At 37.8% G+C, this 21,468-nt stretch overlaps 1 protein-coding gene across 3 annotated transcripts in view; it reads left to right on the forward strand.

The window, feature by feature from the left end:
* The window catches only part of DST (dystonin), a 277,490-nt gene that overhangs the window by 152,823 nt on the left and 103,199 nt on the right, over positions 1 to 21,468 (forward strand). For 2 of the 3 annotated variants that reach the window (XM_029962798.1, XM_029962799.1), the window contains 6 exons: positions 2,968 to 3,102; positions 5,432 to 5,520; positions 6,132 to 6,267; positions 16,569 to 16,721; positions 18,730 to 18,963; positions 20,250 to 20,531. In XM_029962798.1, coding sequence (XP_029818658.1) covers positions 2,968 to 3,102; positions 5,432 to 5,520; positions 6,132 to 6,267; positions 16,569 to 16,721; positions 18,730 to 18,963; positions 20,250 to 20,531 — 1,029 coding nt within the window. Of the gene's footprint in view, positions 1 to 2,967; positions 3,103 to 5,431; positions 5,521 to 6,131; positions 6,268 to 7,356; positions 12,928 to 13,139; positions 13,287 to 13,441; positions 13,658 to 13,837; positions 13,985 to 14,994; positions 15,229 to 16,568; positions 16,722 to 18,729; positions 18,964 to 20,249; positions 20,532 to 21,468 lie in introns of all 3 variants that reach the window. The other variant, XM_029962797.1, reaches the window with a different exon arrangement.

Consider the following 21,468-nt stretch of genomic DNA (forward strand, 5'->3'; position numbering starts at 1 on the left):
TATTTCAGGGCAGAAAACTACTAATGAGATTCAGAAAACTCTTGAAAAATTTTTAACTAAACCTACAGCTATAGCTGGGCTGTACCTTGAATCCAGCAAAGAGATACTCTCTTTTGCTTTAGCAGCAAAGAGAAGAATAATAGGAAAAGCACTGGCATTAGCATTTTTAGAGGCCCAAGCAGCTACTGGTTTCATCATTGATCCCACAACAGGTCAGAAATTCTCTGTTGATGATTCGGTTGTTAGAGGGCTTGCAGATAGTGAATTCAAGAGTAGACTGCTTGAGGCAGAGAAAGCTGTTTTGGGCTATTGCTGTTCTGGGAAAGTGCTCTCTGTGTTTCAGGCTGTGGAAGCTAGACTTTTAGAGAGACAAAAAGGTAAAAATATCCTTGAGGCTCAAATTGCAAGTGGGGGGGTAATTGATCCTGTAAGAAGTGTTCGCGTACCTCCAGAAACTGCCGTGCATCTTGGCTTGCTTAATAACACAATTTTAAAATTTTTGCATGAACCTTCTAGTAATGCAAAATGTTTTTACAATCCAAATAACAGGAAAGCTATGTACTACTGTGATTTGCTGAAAATGTGTTTGTTCAGTGTAAGCAGTAAATGCTTTCTGCTTCCAGCTGGTGAAAGGAAAATAAGCAGCCCATCAGCAGAGAAAAGTCATAAAACTTCTGTAGTAGATGTCAACACAGGAGCTGAAATGACATCATACGAGGCTTATAAAAAGAAATGTATTGATAAAGCTACATATCTTGAGCTTTCGAAACAGGAATTTGATTGGAAGGAGTCTACGTGTTTCGACTCTGATGGGAATTCTTTTCTTTTGCTTACAGATCTTAAAACTGGTGTACAGTTTAATATTGAGGAGACCTTAAATCAAGGTAGAATTGACAGAGCATCAGTTGATAAATATAAGGAGGGCTTAATCACAGTTAATGAGTTTGGTGATATTTTAGTTAGCAGTTCACAGCCAAATAAAGATTTAAACAGTCCTATTGCAGGGTTCTGGCTTTCTGAAACCAACGAAAGAATTCCAGTCTTGAAAGCCTCACGTAAAAACTTGGTAGACAGAGTTACTGCCCTTCGATGTCTTGAAGCTCAGGTTAGTACAGGAGGTATAATTGATCCATTTACTGGGAAAAAGTACAGTGTTTCAGAAGCTTTGCAAAGGGAGTTAATTGATGATGCTTGTGCCAAGCAAATCCAGCAGTGTGAGCTGATCTTTACTGGGATCATTCATCCTGTAAGGAACACTGTTATGTCAGCTGTTGAAGCTGTGCATTTAAATGCCATAGACAAAGAAATGGGCATGCGCTGCCTGGAGTATCAGTACTTGACTGGTGGATTGATAGATCCAAAGTCTCATTCCAGGTTAACAATGGAAGATGCAATTAAGAGTGGTATTATTGATGCTGTCACAGCTACAAAGATGAAGGGTGAAAAATTGCATGCTAAAGTTTTAACATGCCCCAAAACTAAGAAGAAGATAACCTATAAAGAAGCTTTAGAGAGAGCTGTTTTTGATTGCCACACTGGACTGCGGTTGTTAGAAGCAACTCAGCCCATGAAAACAGGAATTTCCAGTCTTTACTATAATTCATAGTGGACAAAACATATTAGTACTCATTTTGGGCCCTGCTTTAAAACCCATTCAAGTTAAGGAAATATGGCGGCCTTTGTGGACAATCATAAATGTTTTCTAGCATAATAATGAATTGCTGTAAAACTAATTGTTAGAAACCACTTATTAGTATAAACCACTGAAACTGGAATTAGATATTACTTATTGCAAAACTGAAATTTATAGACAGGCAGATTCATAATTTCAGAATGCAATCTATGTGTTCAGTCTTTCCCTGAAGGCCTTCTCTGACATTACCTACATACAGGTAGTGTGAATGCGAAATTATACTCAAGTTGGTGAAGTTAACGTTAGTGCAAGGTGGGTAGATTTAGGTGAGACAGGGATCATATCCTTACATTAAAGATTGAAAGAGATTGCCCATTTTGCGAATGAACACAGTGCAGTATTTCATGTGACCTGTTACTTAATTTAATATTACAAATCAGTTTGTAGATATCATTTATTTTACAAAAATGGCAATAACATATACAAGGATTAAATCTGCAGTGCAGTAAACACACATGCATAAGTACTTTTTCTCACACTGGTATTTCATTAATTTCATTGGGCTACTTACACTATAAAGTTGTAAGTTTCTCTCACTTCAGGTAACGTTTTTTCTTTAGAAATGTTTTCATGCTCTAATAGGCAAATGAATTACAATTGCATATCAAATAAAAAAAGTCCACTGAAATAAAATGCCTTTATTTTTACTTGTATACATGGAAGGGCTTAAGCATGTTTTCTCAGTACTGATAAATGTCCACCTACTAACAGGTTGTACTTATATGAAAAGGAATATGTTTTTCTGTGCAGAAAAAAATTAAATGTCTCAGTATTTTACTGTTATTGTTCTTGTTTCTGTAGTCATAAAGGCAATGTATTCTTCCAATTGTAATTTAGTAATCCATGTGCATAGATTGCAAAATACTGTTATCCTATGCTGGCTGTACATATCCACACCTGAGGGTAATGCAAAGGCAGCAATTCAAAGATACTTTATATGCATTTTTTTTTAGATTTTTATTTGCTGAGTAATGGCTGGATAGCTATGCTTTTTCCTTTTATCAATAATTTTATAATGATTGTATGTGTGTATGAATAAGCACCTTTATCATAATTACAAATAATTTGAGGTATTATTTTGTTAATATCTATGTGACATTTTTGTTCCTACATCAAAGTGTCATAGTAATGCATGTGGTGATAAATAAAAAGAAATCATTTTATGTTTATGTGATAATAATGGCATTATGGTAGAGTTGTGTTTGTATGGATGTTAATGTTACATATTTCAACAATTTACTTTTACGTTTCTTACAATTCGTGGCGCTCCTCAGAAATCAATGGAAGAGGAAAAGAAGGAACATGTTGAGAAAGCTGGGGATTTACTAAAATGGGTATCAAATCTCAGCAAGACACTCAGCAAAGAAGAAGGAGAAAAGGCTGAAAAGACAGACTTGCCTAAGCAGCAGGTACACAGATGTCTTTTTAGGTTTTTGCCAAAATATTCCATAAATAATTTTTTTCTTGCAAATCTCCATCCACATTTTCCTCAAGGTGTAATTTCACATTTGGTTGTGAGTGGAGGGCTGGGTACGTGAACATCAATGTTTAGGGACACAAGGATGTTACTCAGGAAGAAGTTCACACTGCTTTTTACAGATCTAGTGTGTGATGTATTCTGACACTGCAGAATATCAGTTTAGAGAAACTGGACACTGCACACCATAACTCAGCCTTTGTAGAGGGTCAGTGCATCTTGGCAGATTGGCACTTTGGGCACCAGGAAGGACGAAGCTGCTAGGACGGTCTTGAAAGCCAGGTTTCTATTTATTTGCTTTTGAAAAGATATTCAGATGGGTCTTCTAAAGGAATAGTAAAAACTGCTGTCCTAGGAAGTACAGCAGCTGTTGACTGAGGCTTTTATTATCACACTACAGGCTGCTGGAGTGGCCCATCTTGAAGCCTTTGTATTTATTTAACAGGTACATTGTCACTGTGTACAGTTGTAACTTTGACCATAAAGTTCCATCTGTGAAGTTTCCTATAATTTTTAGAAGCTCCCCTCCTAGGCTTGTCCCACGAAATAGCTTAGTGACACCTAAAAAGATTTCAGTTGGTGAAGGTCTGCCTGTGTAGTGAGCAGCATAGGCACAGAGTGGTGTCTTATCCACATACCTCAGTATAGGACCTTATGTGTGGTCCTGCACACATGATTTTGGCCCTCTTTGCAGCCTGTTCCTGTGTTTTTATTTTGATGACCCATGCAGGTGCTGGTTAGACACACTGGAGCAGTGTGTGTGTAAATCAAGCTTGCTGTTGGGCAGGTCAGCAAACCTGCAGTCCTGATGGCCACCAGACCCAGCACACTGCTTGTTCATAGAGAAGCAGTGCAAGCTCTGAGTTTGTACCTATATATTTAGGACAAAGTAAGCTTGTATTGATTTGAGCATACTGATTGTTAACTTACTAGTAGTTAGGATCAGGATTTGGAAAAACATTCAGTGCTGCTCCTTTTCTGCCCTTGTTGATGACAATGCTGCAAACCTTTGTCAGTGTTGAGCCAGTGCTCAATCCTTAGGGCATCTCAGTTTACCACACTACCTGTAGGTGTCATTTCCCCTGTCCAGCCTGAGCCCTCAGTGAATAACCTGTGAATTAGGTGCCTTGGCTTCCTCCGTGACACGCTCCCTTGCTGTGGAAGATGGGCATTTGCTGAGAGTGTTTGCTTTTCTTGTGAAACAACCTATTGAGGTAGCAGCAGCGAAAGTGGTGATTTGATAGCTGAAATACATTATGGTTGCTGTGGGGTGTAGCCATGTTCTGGGAGGAGAAGCTGGTACCAATGGTGACAGGGTGCACACAGCAGCCGCAGCAACACTGGTTTCCTGAGTAAAGTGGAGCTTGTGACCCCACTGGTTACCTCAGCCTGCTCTCATCACATTCTTGTGTAGTGCATACAGTGCTTCTCTTGGTTCCTGTACAAGCAGCACAAGTGGTGAGATCGTGGCCTGCTTGTGGTGACTGCAAAGTGAGACTTTTCAGGCCCTTTAACACAATACAGTCAAGGACAGAACTGGTTGAGTCCAGGCCCAGGTGAATGCAGGGCCCAAGCACCTTGGCGAAGTTCTCTTAGCATCTACATTGAACGTATCTCCAGCTTGCAGACTTACCTTTGATAATTTGCCTTTATTTATCCAAAATGACTGCAGGGAGTTTCTCAGAAAAATTTAAAGATTAAATTCCCACAACTTCCCCTGCCACAATGAGTGCTTTAGTGGGGATGACAGAACTGATAGTGGGGAGAATATTAATAAATAAATAAATAATTGCATTTGTCTCTGATGTTGTATTTCATGAAGGCTTGTGGTCTTCTGATACATTTTTAAAAAATACATGTTATAAAAGATATGCTATCTTTCATTTTGGTGAGCAGCTTCTTGAACATGACCATTGTACACATACCTTTATAAAGCTGCTATAAACTGTGCCAACTATAAGTGATTTTAAATGATTGGTTAATTTTCATACAAATAACATTTTAAAATAAATTCTATTTGTTTCGCTTGATAGTCTTCTAATACAAACAGCTTACTTAATGAAAAGGCACAGCACAATGACTTATCCATATGTAAATGATACAATTACATAATAAATAATATTGCTCTAAGGATAGCCAGTATTTAAAAAAAATCCAACTCTTACATTACTGAGATTAGTTCCAGATAAAAATACTATGTTGTTTGTTTGTTTTATTTATGTACATAGTTAAGTCTTGAACACAGTTTGCTTCTTTTTCAGATTTCCCTGCATGAAATGTCAACCAAGAAAGAACAAATAGCTGAAGCTCTGCAGACTACTCAGTCATTTTTAGCTAAGCACAGTGATAAGTATGCCATTTTTTATTTTTCAAATAATATAAATTAATTGAATCAATACATACTGTTTGGTTAAAAATAAATCCCGTCCTCGTATTACAGTTCCAGTTGCATTTCATGTGCAAGTATGTGAGTTTGGGAGTTTTTTGCCTTCCTGTTTGATGAAGCTTGGTGCAGTTTTGTCAATTTCAAGAACTTGGCTTGTTTTATATAACTCTGGTCAGCTTAAAAATATTAGATATTTGAATTTTTATTTGGAGTCAAAATAATTTACAAATTTATAACAAATTAGTACTTGAACTATATGTCACAAGGTTGTTTCATCTGTGTCTGAAAAAAAAACTGTTTAAGATATTAAATTGCTGAAATATCTCATGACTGCTTGCTAGTTTTGTTACCTGTCTTTGAGAATCAGTAGACAAAGGCACATGCAAAGGTTAAATGCTTCTTTTCCTGATTAACTGCAAGCAGTTTGTAGCTTTCTTGACCATCTCCATAATTGGGCTGTATTTTTTCCAGATTACTTGTACCAATTTCTGCCCCACTTTTTTAAGTAAAGGTAGGTAGATCACTCCCAATAGATTATGAATTACCCAAAGAGATCCTTTCTTTTTTCATAATAGAATGACCGATGAAGAAAGACATGAAATGGAAAAGCAAGTCAGATCTCTCCAGGAGAGCTACAGCTTGTTATCCAATGAAGCTTTAAAGCAGCTGCAGGAAGCGCAGTATCTGAGTGATGAAAAGATGGAAGAAAAGGTAACAAGATAGAAACTTAGATTTCAGTCTCTCTTGAGTTTTACTGCATGGTTTTCAAACCCCACATGATCAGCAAAAGAAGAAGCTGCAACTAACAGTGTGTGGAAGAAACTTGAGATTTAGTTGACTGAAGGTGTTATGTATTTTCTGTAAAATACTGTGTGTGACCTCACCTGTGCATATGAATTCTACTCATCAGACTTCTTTTGTGAAGAGTCTTAATAATGTGTGCCTTGCATGAAGAAAGATAAACAGATCATTCATCTCTTAACTCTTCTCTTAAAAACCATTCTTTGACTGCTAAATAAACCTGTGTTTCTGCTGCAAAAATGACACCATAAAATAACATGATAATCTCTCCCATATATCATTCAGAAATGTCCTAGAAGAGATCTACTTTCAGTTTTTCTTAAAATTTTTCTACATTTGAAAATGGGAACACATAACATGATTAGCTCTGAGGCACTACAAATACATTTGTTGATGGATATTAGTTTTAAATATGGAGTTCTCAAAAATTATCTTGCAAAGGAGTGTTCTCATATACATATACAGGCAGTGTCTGTGTAATGAGTTCAGATAATGTTGTGCAACTGACTTCATGCTTTTCATGCAAACTAAATGCAATATTTGGTGCTAGAGTATCTGATTCCATATTGTTGAGTGTATATACAGAAGTGCTGTATGCTGTAAACATGAATAGCATGGTTGTGTTGAATCACATACTGTTTCCAAATATTCTAACCTTTCACAAGACATTTATAGCATGAAAATTTGCCTTTCAGGTATATGTTCTATTTGCTCACTCTGCGATCATATCTTCTATTATCTTTCACTAACCCTATGTATGTATGCAAAGCATAGGTTTTCAATTCACAGATGCATGTTGATTTTAAATCTTTTATCACATCGTGTGCTCTTGAGTGACTGACATAGATCACTTGCGCATTTGAGCTGCTAACATTCACAGCATTTCTCCAGGCCTGGTAAGTACATGTTTTTCTGCTTATCATGCATTCAAAATCAAAAGAAAATTTAAAATATATAGTCCAAAAATATTGATATCTTCTCTTTTATATTCCTTTCTAGGTGAATAAAGTCATTGCTGGTGTCATTGATCAAACTACTGGAGAAGTCTTTTCAGTCTTTCAGTCTATTTTAAGAGGTTTTCTTGACTATGACACTGGAATTAGATTGCTCGAGAACCAACTGATTTTTTCTGGAATCATTTCTCCAGAATTAGGAGTGTGTTATGATTTGGAAGAAGCTAAAGCTCATGCCTTAATTGATGAGCAGATTCTATTGCAGTTGCAGGAATTAAGTAATGCAAAAAAGCTTATTTCAGAATCATCATTATCAAATATTCCAGTTGTTTCAGTTTTAGAACAAGGTCTAATTTCAGAACCTTTGGCTATTAAAATTCTTGAGAATCAGCTTTCAAGTGGGTATTTGATTTTGCCGTCTACTGGAGATAAGCTGACTTTTCAGAGTGCTTTCCAGAGAAACCTGATTTCTCCAACATTATATGCAAAACTCCTGGAAAGACAAGACACATGTAAAGATCTCATAGACCCCAACTGTGCTGAGAAAATTTCCCTTGAACAGATGATTCATAGAAGCATAATACATGAAGAAACAGGGTTAAGACTCCTACCTGTGAAACCACAAGAAAAAGGTAGAATTGTGTTCAAATGTGGAAGGAGGATAACTATTTTGAGGGCAGCTCATGAAGGGCTCATTGATCGGGAAACAATGTTCAGGATGCTGGGTGCTCAGTTAATGTCTGGAGGTATCATTGACCCTGACTCAGGGAAACGAATGACTGTGGAAGAGGCCGTGAGACAAGGGGTGATAGATCAGGACACTGCTTGCGGGATCCTCACACATCAGGTTCAGACGGGTGGAATCCTTTGTCAAAATTCAGGACAACGGTTGACTGTTGATGAAGCTGTACAATGCAACTTAATATCATCTACCAGTGCCCTGCTGGTATTGGAAGCACAGAAGGGCTTTGTGGGATTAATTTGGCCTCACACTGGTGAAATATTTCCTGTATCAACTTCTTTGCACCAAGATATGATAACAAATGAGCTGGCATTCAAAATACTGAATGATAGAAAGAGAATAGCTGCACTTTACATTCCAGAAACTTGTGAAATAATCAGTCTTGACAAGGCTGCAGAATCAGGGATCATAGATAGCAATACTGTATCTGTTTTGACCAATGTGACTTTACCAGATAAAATGCCCAATGTAGAAGAATTAAAGTCCCCTTGTAAAAATGCTGCAAAATGGTTATCAACGTATACATTTCTCCAATCTGTATTTCATGACTGTGAGGAGGAACATGAAGATTGTGGCACAGACGACCCTGTATGTCATAATTTAGATCAAGCTAAGAATCTATTCATATCTTACCTGATGGTAAATAGTTATATGGATGCAAACACTGGAGGAAGACTTTTGTTATATGATGGACAACTGCAAGAAGCAATCAATATGTTGCTGGAAGGTGATGGTGCTGCATACAATGCTGGTGTGTCAGAAATGGAGTTAAGTAATAAATATGTAAGCTCAAAAGGAATTAACCTAAAGTCAGCAGACAGTGTTCAGGGTGACCTTTCGGGTGTTGAGAATGCTTCTAAAAGCAGGAAATTAAATCAGTTTGGTGATTTGGGGAATTACATACCTTCACAAGAAGATCTCCATGAGTGTGGACCAGATGTTTGCAATGCTATTGACACTGAGCAATCAGAATATACACAGGAGATGCTGTTAACTCTCCCTGCAGAACTCAGAAATGTAGTAAGTAACGCTCAAAATTCCACGAACAGAAATGCACTCAGAGGTTTTTTGGAGGTTTCTAAGTGGACAGAACTGTATAAGCATAACAATCAGCAGGCAAATTCAGGAAGTATTGAGGGGTACCTTCCAAATGACTTCAATCCAAGTCTTATTTCAGAAACAGGGAAGGAAGCGATTTATATGGGTGACAGTCTGGGTAATGAAAACAGGAGTGATAAAAGCCTACAAAATTCCTTGAATGTGGATGATTTGTCAGATAAGAAAACCTGGAGAGAGCTGGAAAGGTGCACAGAGTACAGACCTCACATATTGCAAGCTGACAGTAGCAGAATGGTGTTGGATAACAGCAAGAAAGACAATTTTCAGAGAAGTCTTTGTTCATCCATCAGTGCAGACACTGTACATAGACTTCCAGAAGAATTTGTTAGTCAATGTGGTGACACAGTACAGTTCGAAGACAATGGATACAGTGAGCAACCTCTACAGGAATATGCTGATGTACCTAACAGACCATCCCTAGAGGGCTATCTTTATATACATAGAAGGCCGTCATTGGAGGATTGTATTGATTTTCAGAATAAACTGTGTCTAGAAGACAGCAGAGACGTGCACCACAGGCCTTTGTTGGGTGGTGATACTGTTATACACGATGGACCAGCTATGGGGGACAGTAACAGCACTGCAAAAGGGCTGACAGTAGAAGAAAGTGATCTTACATTCCACAGGTTAGTGCCATGTTACACTAGTTCTGACTCATCAGTAGATGGGAGTGATGGCATTCCACAGCTTGAAAGTACCTGCTTGCAGCAAGAGTGTGGTGAGGTAGCCTCTGAAGATGACAGCTCTCAGTTTGATGAGGATGATGATGACACCTATGAAACACCTCAGACTGATGATGACGACAGTGATGTCTATAATACTCCTCAAATTGATGACGATGATTCTTCTGACACTTCTCAAGGTGATAAGGGGTTTGATACCTTGAAACTGGGGGCTGATGATACACCAGAGCCAGAACTGGCTGGAAGATCAGTTCCATTAGTTTTTCTTGAGGAGAGAGGTGGTCTAATAGCCCTAAGAGAAGAGATCACCTCTTTTCAAGAACTTGGAGCTAATGCTAAAGAGAATGCCCATGTATATGAGAAAAGGCAACCTGAGAGCATAAATACAGCTTCTGCAAGTACCAAAGCCATGGGAAGAATCCCTAAGGAGGAAAGGGAAAGAAAAGGGAGTTTTGGAGAGAAGGAGCAAGAGTTACCAGTTACTGTGGAAAGTGAAGGAAGAAAGGAGGGAGGCATAAGTTCTTTACAGGAGATGTATGAAGCAGATATACAAGACAGAAATGAGCAAGTTGAAATGAAAGCAGAAAGTGATTCTTATGAGGATGAATCTGAAGGTACACAGGAGGGGGAAGATTCTGAGGAGGATTATGATAGTTATGATGACTCTGACACTGATTCTGACAGTGAAGATGAAATGGATATTTTTTATTCACATCATCAGTGTGTAGATAAAGGTGACCACCTGTTAATTTCCTTAGGAGATGTAGAAAGAAACAATGAACGTAATCAGAATATTGATGACTGTTGCTATTCTTTAGGCCACAAGACAGGATATACTTCGCAATTCCAGTCTAACCATGAAAATGGAAATCTATCTTCAATGTCACATGTTTCTGAGGAAAGATATGTTGATATTTCATGTACAAGCGAAGAAGACAGACAGCAGGAAACAGAAGATGAATATGGGACTTATGTCAAAAATAAACACATGTCACAAGATATTACTGAGCCTATTCAGTTGGAAAATACCCTTGACACTAAATGGACGTTCTCTACAAGTGAAGGAAATAATGAAACATGGCTTAAGGTTCCAGGTTCTCAGCTTCTTGATGGTATTGTGAAATCTGATGTCAGTGTAACAGCCTACCTGGTAACAAAGCAAGCTACTGATAATGATGAAAGTACTTGGTCAAATTTGCTTCTCTCAGAATGCTTTACTGATAGCGCGAATAAAGACAACGGTAGCATGCCAATGTTAGATTCAAATCATGGGCAAGGACAGAAAGAAGCAGTAGTTGCAGAGGAAAAAGTATTAAATGATATGGAACAACTAAAGGAAAGTTCATCCCAAATGGACAATAAATTCCCTATAGATATGTGTTACGTGAATGATGATAATGATAGCTCACTTAGGGACCCAGTAGATCCAGTCACCAGTTGGAAGCATGGTCAAATAGGAAGAGGTTTTGAAATTCTTTCAGAAAGTAAAAATAGAGTAAATATTATAGAGGAATGTGATATCATGGGACTAAGTAAAAGTCCCATTCGGATGGAAAGCCTTGGGGAAATATTTGATGCATCAGTAATTAAAGCTGATAGAGAAACTTCTGTTGCGAGTAAAGAAAAAGTAACTGTTGATCAAGCTTTCTTTGACATTCGAGTTGCGAGATCAGATGAATTGAGGAGAGATGCTAACATTCCTCCTTCTTTAAAACAATATACAAAAGGCATAAAAGAAGGTGGCCATTCAGAACTGGATAAAACTGAATTCTCCTGTTTTGAGGACACAGAAAGAGAGAAAAAAGGTATAGAGATTGAAAAGGATTTTCTGCTAAATACAGAAGAAATGCATTCAAGTGAATTTAACGCTTACTCTTTTCCCCCAACGGATACAGTGAAACCAAAGGAAATTAGCATAACTAAAGAAACAGAGAGAGTTATCTGTCAAAATACTGCCAATGTTCTTAAAGGCTCTTCAGAACACAGAAGCAGCAATGACAGTGAAATTTCCCCCATAAAACCAGATGCTTTAGGAAGTATTGAGGATGCCAGAGAATCAGGGGATGGAAGTGAAGTGCTATCTTCTGGGAGACTTACCCATACCACTGATGTTTCTTCTGCAATTCTGAGTAGCATAGGAGCTGACTTGAATTATGGTGCCCAGAAAGAATATGAGATGCTGAAAAACAAAAAGGGAGAAAATTTCATGGCCAGTGAGACTTTCTCCCTTGGAAATGGTTTCAAAAACCAAATGTCCATGGAGTCATTGCAAAAGGAAACGGGACCCTGCAAAGATTTTCAAGTAAAGGAAGGTATTTCACGATCACCAGAAATATCTGACACACTAATGGAAGACTTACAGAATATATTACAAAGGAAATTGAAAATGGGATGTGCTTACTGCAAGCAGGAAGCTGAACCTTTAAGTTACTCTGATACCAAAACTTTAATGCAAAATTTACTCACAATGGTTAGAAGCACCCAGCTTGTGAGTGAAAAGTCTAGTGGGTCAAATCTCAAGCAAACAAGCAGTTCTGGTAGAACTGCATTAATGTTTACCACGCCGCATACAGAGCCCAAGGACAGTGATGCTCCTTCATTGCTTTGGCCTGATTACAGAAGTCCTGATCTTCTTCATGATATTCTGAAGCAGGAATCCTGCAAGCAAAAGATGACTGATGTAGATAAAAGGAGGAATGAAACAGACGTGAAAACTCCTGTTCCTAAGCCGACTATTTCTGAACTTCTGGAGATTTTTCAAATCTCACCTGGAGATGAAAGTACAAGCAAGTTAGAGGAGCTGATAATTGGTTTGCTTATGAACTCACAGGTTGCTGATACCACCACAGAACATGAGGATAAAGGAAAAGTAGGTGGACTTTGTACTCTTTTCTCAACAGAACAATCAGAGTTTGGATCAGAAATTGCTAAAGAGAAAACATTGGCAGATAATGCAACTGTTGCTTGGAAAAGTGACCAGGAGCATGGGAAGACAGACAGCCCATCCAGAGGCTTTACTGAGTCTGTTTTCAAAACAAAAGAAGCAGTCCTGGAAGATGCACACACTAGCATGGTGAGTAACAACAGCTGATATGTTCTCAGTGTCCTATATTAAAGGAATTGCATGAATCCTTCCAAATGCTGGAGAGAATAATTGAACTGGAAAAATGGTTGAAAAATTAAATGATAAATTTAAAATTAATCATAATAAACCCAAGGACTTTTATTGCTAATTTTCAATTCTGTCATTTTGGAAAACCTCTTATTTTTAAAACTCATTTTCAGTTTGATGGAATACAGCAATGTTTAACGTTGATAGAGAAAATACAAGGACATTTGGCAGTGCTTCAAGATATGAAAAACCACCTAGATAACCAGCAGCCTGTTAGTAACAACCTGGAAATACTAAGAGATGAACTGAAACAGCTAGAGGTAAGTAAAGTGTTCTTTATGCTTGTAGTTCAGTAATGGGTGCTAGGAATAGGCCTTAGATTAAACAAAGAGGGACTTAAAATGTAATTAATGTAATTCAGATTAAAATGTCTTTCTTAGTAACTTAATCCATTCTATATATATTCTTTTCATAGTCATTTGAATCAGGACTGGCTACGTTTGCAATTGTCCTAAAAAAGGACATGAAGTCAACGGAAGAATTCTTAAAGTTTTGTAACAGGGATATTCCAGAAGAGAAACTTAAAGAGCTAAAGATAAGCTATGACTATTTACAGGAAGCATTTTTGGTGGTCTGTGATACATCTTCGAAACGAGCAAAACAAATACTCTATGCTGTTGACTCAGAAATGGTATGTTTTTATCAATGTATGTTTTTACCTTGGTTTTCTTCAAGGTAATCGGGCTAAAATGAAGGAATTTGTTCTTTTGTTTCATCTTATTATAAAAATACATGTATGATTCAATTCAATATGGTAGAAAGTGTGACTAGACTCCAGGAGCACAAATAAATGTACAACTTCCCTTTCCAGTCTAAGCTTGGAATATTACACCAGCAACTTCTAAGTAAACTGCAGAGATTTTCAGACTGGATCACAGAGAACAGTAAAATAATTAATGACTTCACCATGAATACTAATGATATAGAAGAGATGAAGAGAAGCTTACAGCTATTTAAAGTAAGTATTCTTTATGGCAGGTGTTGGTGCTTCTGATAAATGTTGCTCCTTACTATGAATTATTAGCTAGGTTTTGTATTCAGGCTCATTAATCTTTATCACTTAAACAGATGGCTAGAAGTAATTACTTAAGAAACAACTACTTGATAATCCAGTAATAAAATCTTGTTGATTTGCGTTTTCCCTTGCAAAAAATGTTTGATAAAGTTAGGATTACTGAGAAAGCTATTGGTTCTGCTTACTTTCATTACAGTAAATCTGAAACTTTTGGAAATCTAATTTATAATACAAATATTTCAGTGATTGGATCTTTATGCATAAGGTTCAGAATCTTTACCGAAATTTAATTACCTTTCAAATCAATTATATGTGAGAACACAAGTTAGGATAAAAAGTCCCTTCATTACACACTCCATAAATTTATCATCATGAAAAACAAATCAGATCAAATTTCTAGTAAAGTTCATACACCTCTGTATGTATGAATAAAACTTATTTTAATTGTTTTTATGTGCTTTAATAAAGTTCTGGTATACATAGTAATCTCATAGGGGTTCCACAATATGTAACTACTGGCAGAATTTGCCCCATTGCTAGGAATGGGACTTCTCTTTGTGAACTTAAGAATAAGAATGATTTCAAGTAAATATTTTGACATTTCTGGGTCTTCAGACCTAGCACATTGAAATGTTACACCTACCTTGCCATAAATCTTCCATAGCTGAATGACAGTCAGTTGTGAGACATCCATGAGAGAGTAAAGAAATAGCGATGTGCAAGATCACATTATTTGTTACTTGAAAACAGACTGTCCTGAGAGAAACCATGCACAAATTCTAATGTCATAGCTGAATACATCAGAATGATTCTGAGTTTTGATTTACTGTGGCCAAACTGTCTAGCAAAAGCATTTTGGAACAGGGGCTAAGAAAAGTTGATAGGGATACTTGTGGTTTATTTGTACTGACTTTTTTCTTCATTGCTAGTAATTCCCTTCACTTCATTTACAGAACAATGCTGCAGAGTTCAACTGTGAAAAAATGCAACTGGAGTCCACTGCATTTGATGTTCAGTTTTTCATTTCTGAACATGCTGAAGATCTTTCTCCTAGTCAGAGCAAACAGCTGCTGAGGCTCTTAAATACCACCCAGAAATCTTTTCAGGAAGCACAGGAAGCAATAACTTCTCAAGTGGAAAGTTTAGAGACTCAGTTACAGGCAGTGCAAGAGCTGGGTGCTCAGAAGGTTTGCTTATTTGTGTAAATGTGCACTAAGTGTTTTGTCTATGGATGAGGAATTTGAATACCAGCATGCAGTATTGAGTGTATTCCTATCTTTTCCCTTTTTACTACAGATGCATTCGTAGTTCTACGAAGTTGGTATTGATCAAGTTTGGTGAATTATCATTTTTGCCTTTCTTGGTATAGTCACAGAAACAGCATATTAGATTATGGACACAGGTCTGCTCTTTGTAACCATGAGAGAAATTTACTTGAGATTTCTCACAAGTGTTGGTTCTTTAGCAGCTATATCAGTAATGGATCTGAGCTATATTAATCACTGAATTTACTACCACACCATTGCTTATCACTTATGTCTTGATTTTCTTTTCCTTTAATTGGCCAGGTTGTCTGCTTATATTTATAGTAGTGTGCTTATCTTTATAGTTAAAGAACCAGATTTGTTAAAATCCTGGCCAGCATGGCTTTTTTTGACTGAGACAGGTTAGAGGGACAAACATATGAGTAAATCAGCCAAGATATTTGCAGTTCTAGGCATGGGCACTGGGAAAGCTCTGAGTCAAGTTGTGACAGTTACGTCTTCAGCTGGGATGGATGCAGTTGGCAAGTGTAAGCAGCCTTTGTAGGGTAAAAGGAGGCTGATAAGATACTGCAGCATAACTACATCTCCTCTTACAGAAGCACTCTTAAGACTCAGAATCACCACCTCAGCCCCCATTTTATGCATAATGAAAAGTACCTTAGCATTCTGTAGACTTTGTATTATTTTGCCATTCTAAGAACATTTGTTTCCACCATATTTTGTGAAAGAAGCATAAAATTGAGTATAGGAAAGGCACAGATAAGATTTCTAGGATTTTGTAACAATAATGAACTTGCATGTTTTGTTCTACTGTACTGCTTAAAAAGTCCACAGTTTCTATTCAGGTAACATATTTTGCATACCAACAAGAGCTAACTCACATTCACAACTAACCTCTGTTTTGATGTCCTTTTTTCAGAATTAATAGTGTTTATCACAGGTTCCAAGTGGTTAAGAAACTGGATTTTCACTCTTGTCATTTGGAGATTTCATCTTTCACATATGTGCATGGCCAGACTACTATTGGGCAATTCCATCAAACATGGTCTCTTTTACTTACAACATATTTGAGGTTTATCCATAACTTCTGTATGTTCATCTTGCTCTTTGTACCACTGCTATCATGTTTACAGCATACTTTTAAAATTATTGCTTTGCAATATTGATGTTCAAAGATATTCTAATACTTATTAGTGTGTCTATTGATTCCTGAAGTGAGGACTTTTTGTTTTATTGTTCAATTGTACTTGGCTCTAATGTAGGATGTGGCTGAACGGCAGCAGGAATGCAAAGAGAAACTGCAGGAAATCTGTGATTTGCTTACGCAGACTGAAAATCAACTCATTGGACAGCGAGAGTCTCTTGTTATTGGAGACAGCAAGGCTGAGCTGGAACAATGCCAGACCAAACAGGAGGTAGGCACAATTCTAGTCAGAGAAGTTCAAGAAGACTGAGTGCAGAGGAGAGTGACTAGACTCTTTTGTTGAGTAACAAGACTTGTCATGTGAGAGGAGAATAAAACAGATTTGTTTGACCTACGGAAAGTAAAGGCTTAGTGGCTTGCATTTAAACTGCTGCCCGTGACTACACTCCAGTATGTGCCAGTGGGAGAACAGAAACTTCCAAATGAGGAGACACCAGAATGAAGAGTATGTGCTGCACATTTAAGGAAGCACTCTTGAAGCAGGCATGAATTTTGTTAATATATTAGTTTAAGATTGTTCCTGTCAAATGTGATAAAATCACAAGTTTTTTTATGCTAAAATAATTCAACCACCTTTTTAACTGGTATCAGGGTGTGTTTATTCCTGTTCACAGTATTTTGAAAAATTTTGCTGCAAGGCTTTCTCTTGCCTGAGGCTTTCCATTGCCTCACTCTTGTTTTGGTTTGAATTCTGGTTTTTATTAGTGTTTCTTATAATCTCTTTGATATCCTCATGTAACAAAGCCCTTTCAGTTTGCTTGCTTTCCTTACTCTTCAGCTGTTACCAGTAATCTATAAGCTTTGACTATGTCCTGACTGATATTGAGTTTGTGATAGTTAAAGAACTGAAGGACTTGGTGTTCTTCTTCTTCCTCCTTCTCCTAGTAGTAGTTGGCTATACTGTAGAACTCCAAGTCACGTTTAGTAATCTATAAAGGCAGAAATTTCCTTGTTCATCTTGCCTTGCTTTATTATTCTTCAAAGTGATACATCTAATTTGTCAAAGTTTTCTTATAGTTAGTGGAAAGATACATACCCCTTTGGTATCTCTTACCTGTCTTAAGAATTTGTGGCTTAAATGGGGTATCTAGGGGAGTGAAGAACTGATGCAGCATATGGTGCCTTTTTCTTTTCCCAATCATCTGTGACTGCCTAGCAGACGAGTTGTTATTTTCTGTCTGGTTTCTTATAGTTGCCATTGAAAAAGTGTGTCTTAAGAGGGAATAGATGTTAAAAAAGGTCTTTTATATGTCAAGTCAGCTTTCCTCCTCAGTGAGCTGTTTGAAAGGGAGCACAGAGATCTTAGTCAAAGGAGCATCTTGTCTTGATACAGTGTCCCCAGGAAAATCTTTCTAATATACTTGCTGAAGTGTTAAAATGAGCTGCAGTTTTAGGTGCCTAACTCTATTCCATAATTGCTGCAAAATCCTTAGTCTAGAGTGAGAATCAAATATTCTGTCTTGCAGCTCCAAGATTGTCACACTGCATATAAAGATAAAAAATGTCATTGTTTCAGTAACTGGGTGAATGTGCTCAACAACATAATTGTTATAATTAAAGCTCCTCTCAGATAACTGGGAGGCAGTCTAGGAAAACTGCTTTGGATAAACTGAAACTAAGTATCTGTCCTCTGTGAAATTCAATGGATGCAAACATTCTTCTGAGACTAAAATATTATGATTGATTAAAACTAAAATAAAAGTATTCTTATGCCATTCCTGGCCTGAACAAAACAAAAAAGTATGGGAAAACTTCCAACTGGGAAAGACAACTACAATTTTCTAACTTTTACTCAGTTGCTTTATTTTTAGCAGCTTTCTGTTAGGATAGTAATGGAAAGAATTTGTCAGGAGACTCACTAACTGAAATGTAGCAGATTTCTACAACATAAGACATATGTTTTTCTCCATCATGGAAATGCAATATTTTAGCTTCTAAAGAAAGGAAAAAAAGTGACCTGAGTCTGAATAACAGTGTAAGCCAACAGACTTGGAATTTAAAAATAAAAAAAAAAGATTGAACCGCAAGAACATTGTCAGATGTTGATGTCTTTAAATTTAATAATTCTATCTGCAATTTAGTGATGTATAATATACTTTCCCAAGTTAGAAAGGACCAGTATGGTGCTTACCCCAGAAAAGAGAGAGTTCCAATAAAGTTAATTGGACAGATATGGTGAATAATTTACTTACTTCTATGTGCTTTCTTTTTTCTCAAAGGAGATACAAAAAGACATGAGAAGAAGTGCCCAGACACTGGCAGAGATTGTGAAAAATACTGAAACCTTCTTGAAAGAGAATGGAGAAAAGTTGTCACAAGAAGACAAGACTGTTCTGGAACAGAAACTGAATGAAGCTAAGACAAAGTGTTTGCTTCTTAGCCAGAAGGCAGAAGAGTCCAAAAAAGAACTCGATAAAGCTATGACAACAGTGATTAAGCAGGAAACAGAAAAGGTTTTTAGGCAACCACTTCATACCTTTATTCAAACTTTTTACATGTCTTGTGGGACTAGTCTTGCAATTTACCCTTGTGTGGTGGGTTTATCCTGTCTGGATGCCATGTGCTCACCAAAGCCATTCTGTCACTTCCCTCCTCAGCTGGATAGGGGAGAGAAAATGTAATGAAAAGCTTGTGGGTTGAGATAAGGGCAGGGAGAGATCACTCACCTGTTACTGTCATGGGCAAAACAGGCTTGACTTGGGGAAAATAATTTATTACCAATCAAATCAGAATAGGATAATGCAAAATAAAAACTAAATCTTAAAAATACCTTCCCTCCACCCTCCTTTATTCCTAGGTTCAGCTCCAGAATTCTCTCCCTCATTCCCACCACTGGTGCAGGGGGATGGAGAATGTGGGTTAAGTCAGTTCATCACACATTGTCTCTGCCACTCCTTCCTTCTCAGGGGAAGGACTCCTCACACTTTTCCTGTGCTCCACTGTGGGGTCTGTACCATGGGAGACAGTTCTTCATGAACTTCTCCAAGATGAGTCCTTCCCACAGGCTGCAGTTCTTCAAGAACTGCTCCAGTGTGGGTCCCCCCATAGGGTCACAAATCCTGCCAGGAGCCTGCTCCAGCATGGACTTCCCATGGGGTCGCAGCCTCCTTCGGGCATCCACCTACTCCAGCATGGGGTTCTCCATGGGCTGCAGGTGGATCTCTGCTCCACCGTAGACCTCCATAGGCTGCAGGGGGACAGCCTGCCCCACCATGGTCTTCACGATGGGCTGCAGGGGAATCTCTGCTCCAGCTCCTGGAGCACCTTCTTCACTGATCTTAGTGTCTGCAGAGTTGTTACTCTCACACATTCTCACCCCTCTTCAGGCTGCAGTTTTTCATGTACCCTTCTTAACTATGTTATCCCAGAGTTGTTACCACCGTCACTGGTGGGCTCAGCGTTGGTAAGTGATGGGCCCATCTTGTATCTGGCTGGCACTGGCTCTGTCAGACACGGGGGAAGCTTTTGGCAGCTTCTCACAGAAGCAATCTCTGCAGCCCTCCCGATACCAAAACCTGACCACTCAAACCCAACACATATTGATAAACTGTAGAGTAACTAATGAACATTTGGGTAACTAATGAACTGCTAGTTTATTTTCTTATTAAAAAACCAGCAACTTCTATGTCAATCAAAAATTCTCTTTAATGTTAATGTATTTTAAATGGTCTGTTTGCATATGATATTTTGTGATGCTTAAAGAAGATTTCTAAACTGAAACTGTGAAATTTTAATGTAGGTTGCAGCCATAGAACAGCTGGAAGAAAGCAAAAACACAATAGAAAATCTTTTGGATTGGTTATCAAATGTGGATAAGGAAGCGGAGCATGGCCGGAGATTTAAGAAAGTTATAGAACAGAATGGAACACACTTTGAAGAAGGAGATGTGCAAGTTTTGGAAGGAGAGGAGGATGATGTCAATGGTAATCTGCTGGAAATGCAGCCAGACATTGAAACTCAGGTGGATGGACTAGTAAAAAGCACAGATGATAATCTGAACCAGCAGTATCAGAAAGTCAAGGTACTGTTTTTACTGGATGTGTTCAATATTTAAGTGCTAAGCATATTAGTTCTTATTCAACATAAGTAAATTCAATCTCATCTGTTCTGTCATGGGCTTTGGAACAGAGACTAGGAAGATTGTGATACATAGTGGTAGGAATTTCAGTAGTTAGAATGTATTGCACATTTATTAGCTTTTTTGCTGTTACTATAGTTGTTTCCTGCAGCTAAATGTAAAGAATTTTTGTGGTAAGGCTATTATTATTTTGTATTTTGAGAAATTAATGCAGGTAAATAAAATGCAAAAAGTAGCAATGTGAACTCATACCCTTTATGTGACTTTTCCAAAAATCTTTGTGATAGCCAAATTATGCAAATTAGCCCTGGAATCACCTGTAAACACTGATTGCCAGTGGCTGCAAATGGTAGTTTACTGAAATTACTATCTTCATTCCTCATAACTTTAACACATGGGCAAAGCAGTATTTGAAGGCTTCAGAAGGGTGAGTTACATAAAATCACAATGCGCCATTTTAAAAATAGATTTTCCAGGTAAGGAAGCATTTAGAATAATAAGAGATCAGTTTTTTTGGTGTTTGTTGACTTACAGTTGAGAAACCCAGAACATTTCATCATGGCTAGGCTTCGCGAATGAAGATTTGGGAAGGCTCTATCCATGTTTGTTACAAGCGAGCTGGTGGCTAAAAAGGCCAATACGAGACAGGCACGTCCGGTTGCAAAAGGTACAGCAGAAAGACTCCTTAGGTGGTAAATTCTGCAAGGCACGGTTCTTTCTGCGTTGCCTTTTCTCCTCAAGAGTGATCCTGCATGCGTTCTCAAAAGCCTCAGCAGCGTTATAGATGGTGTGTCTCCAGACCTCCTGACTGGAGGCCAGAGTAGACCAGTTATGATGATCAATATGGCCAAGGCTGAGATGTTGTTTCAGGGAGTCCTTG

This window comes from Manacus vitellinus, unplaced genomic scaffold (assembly GCF_001715985.3).
Source record: "Manacus vitellinus isolate BGI_N305 unplaced genomic scaffold, ASM171598v3 scaffold_4_pilon, whole genome shotgun sequence".
In the NCBI taxonomy this organism is placed as follows: domain Eukaryota; kingdom Metazoa; phylum Chordata; class Aves; order Passeriformes; family Pipridae; genus Manacus; species Manacus vitellinus.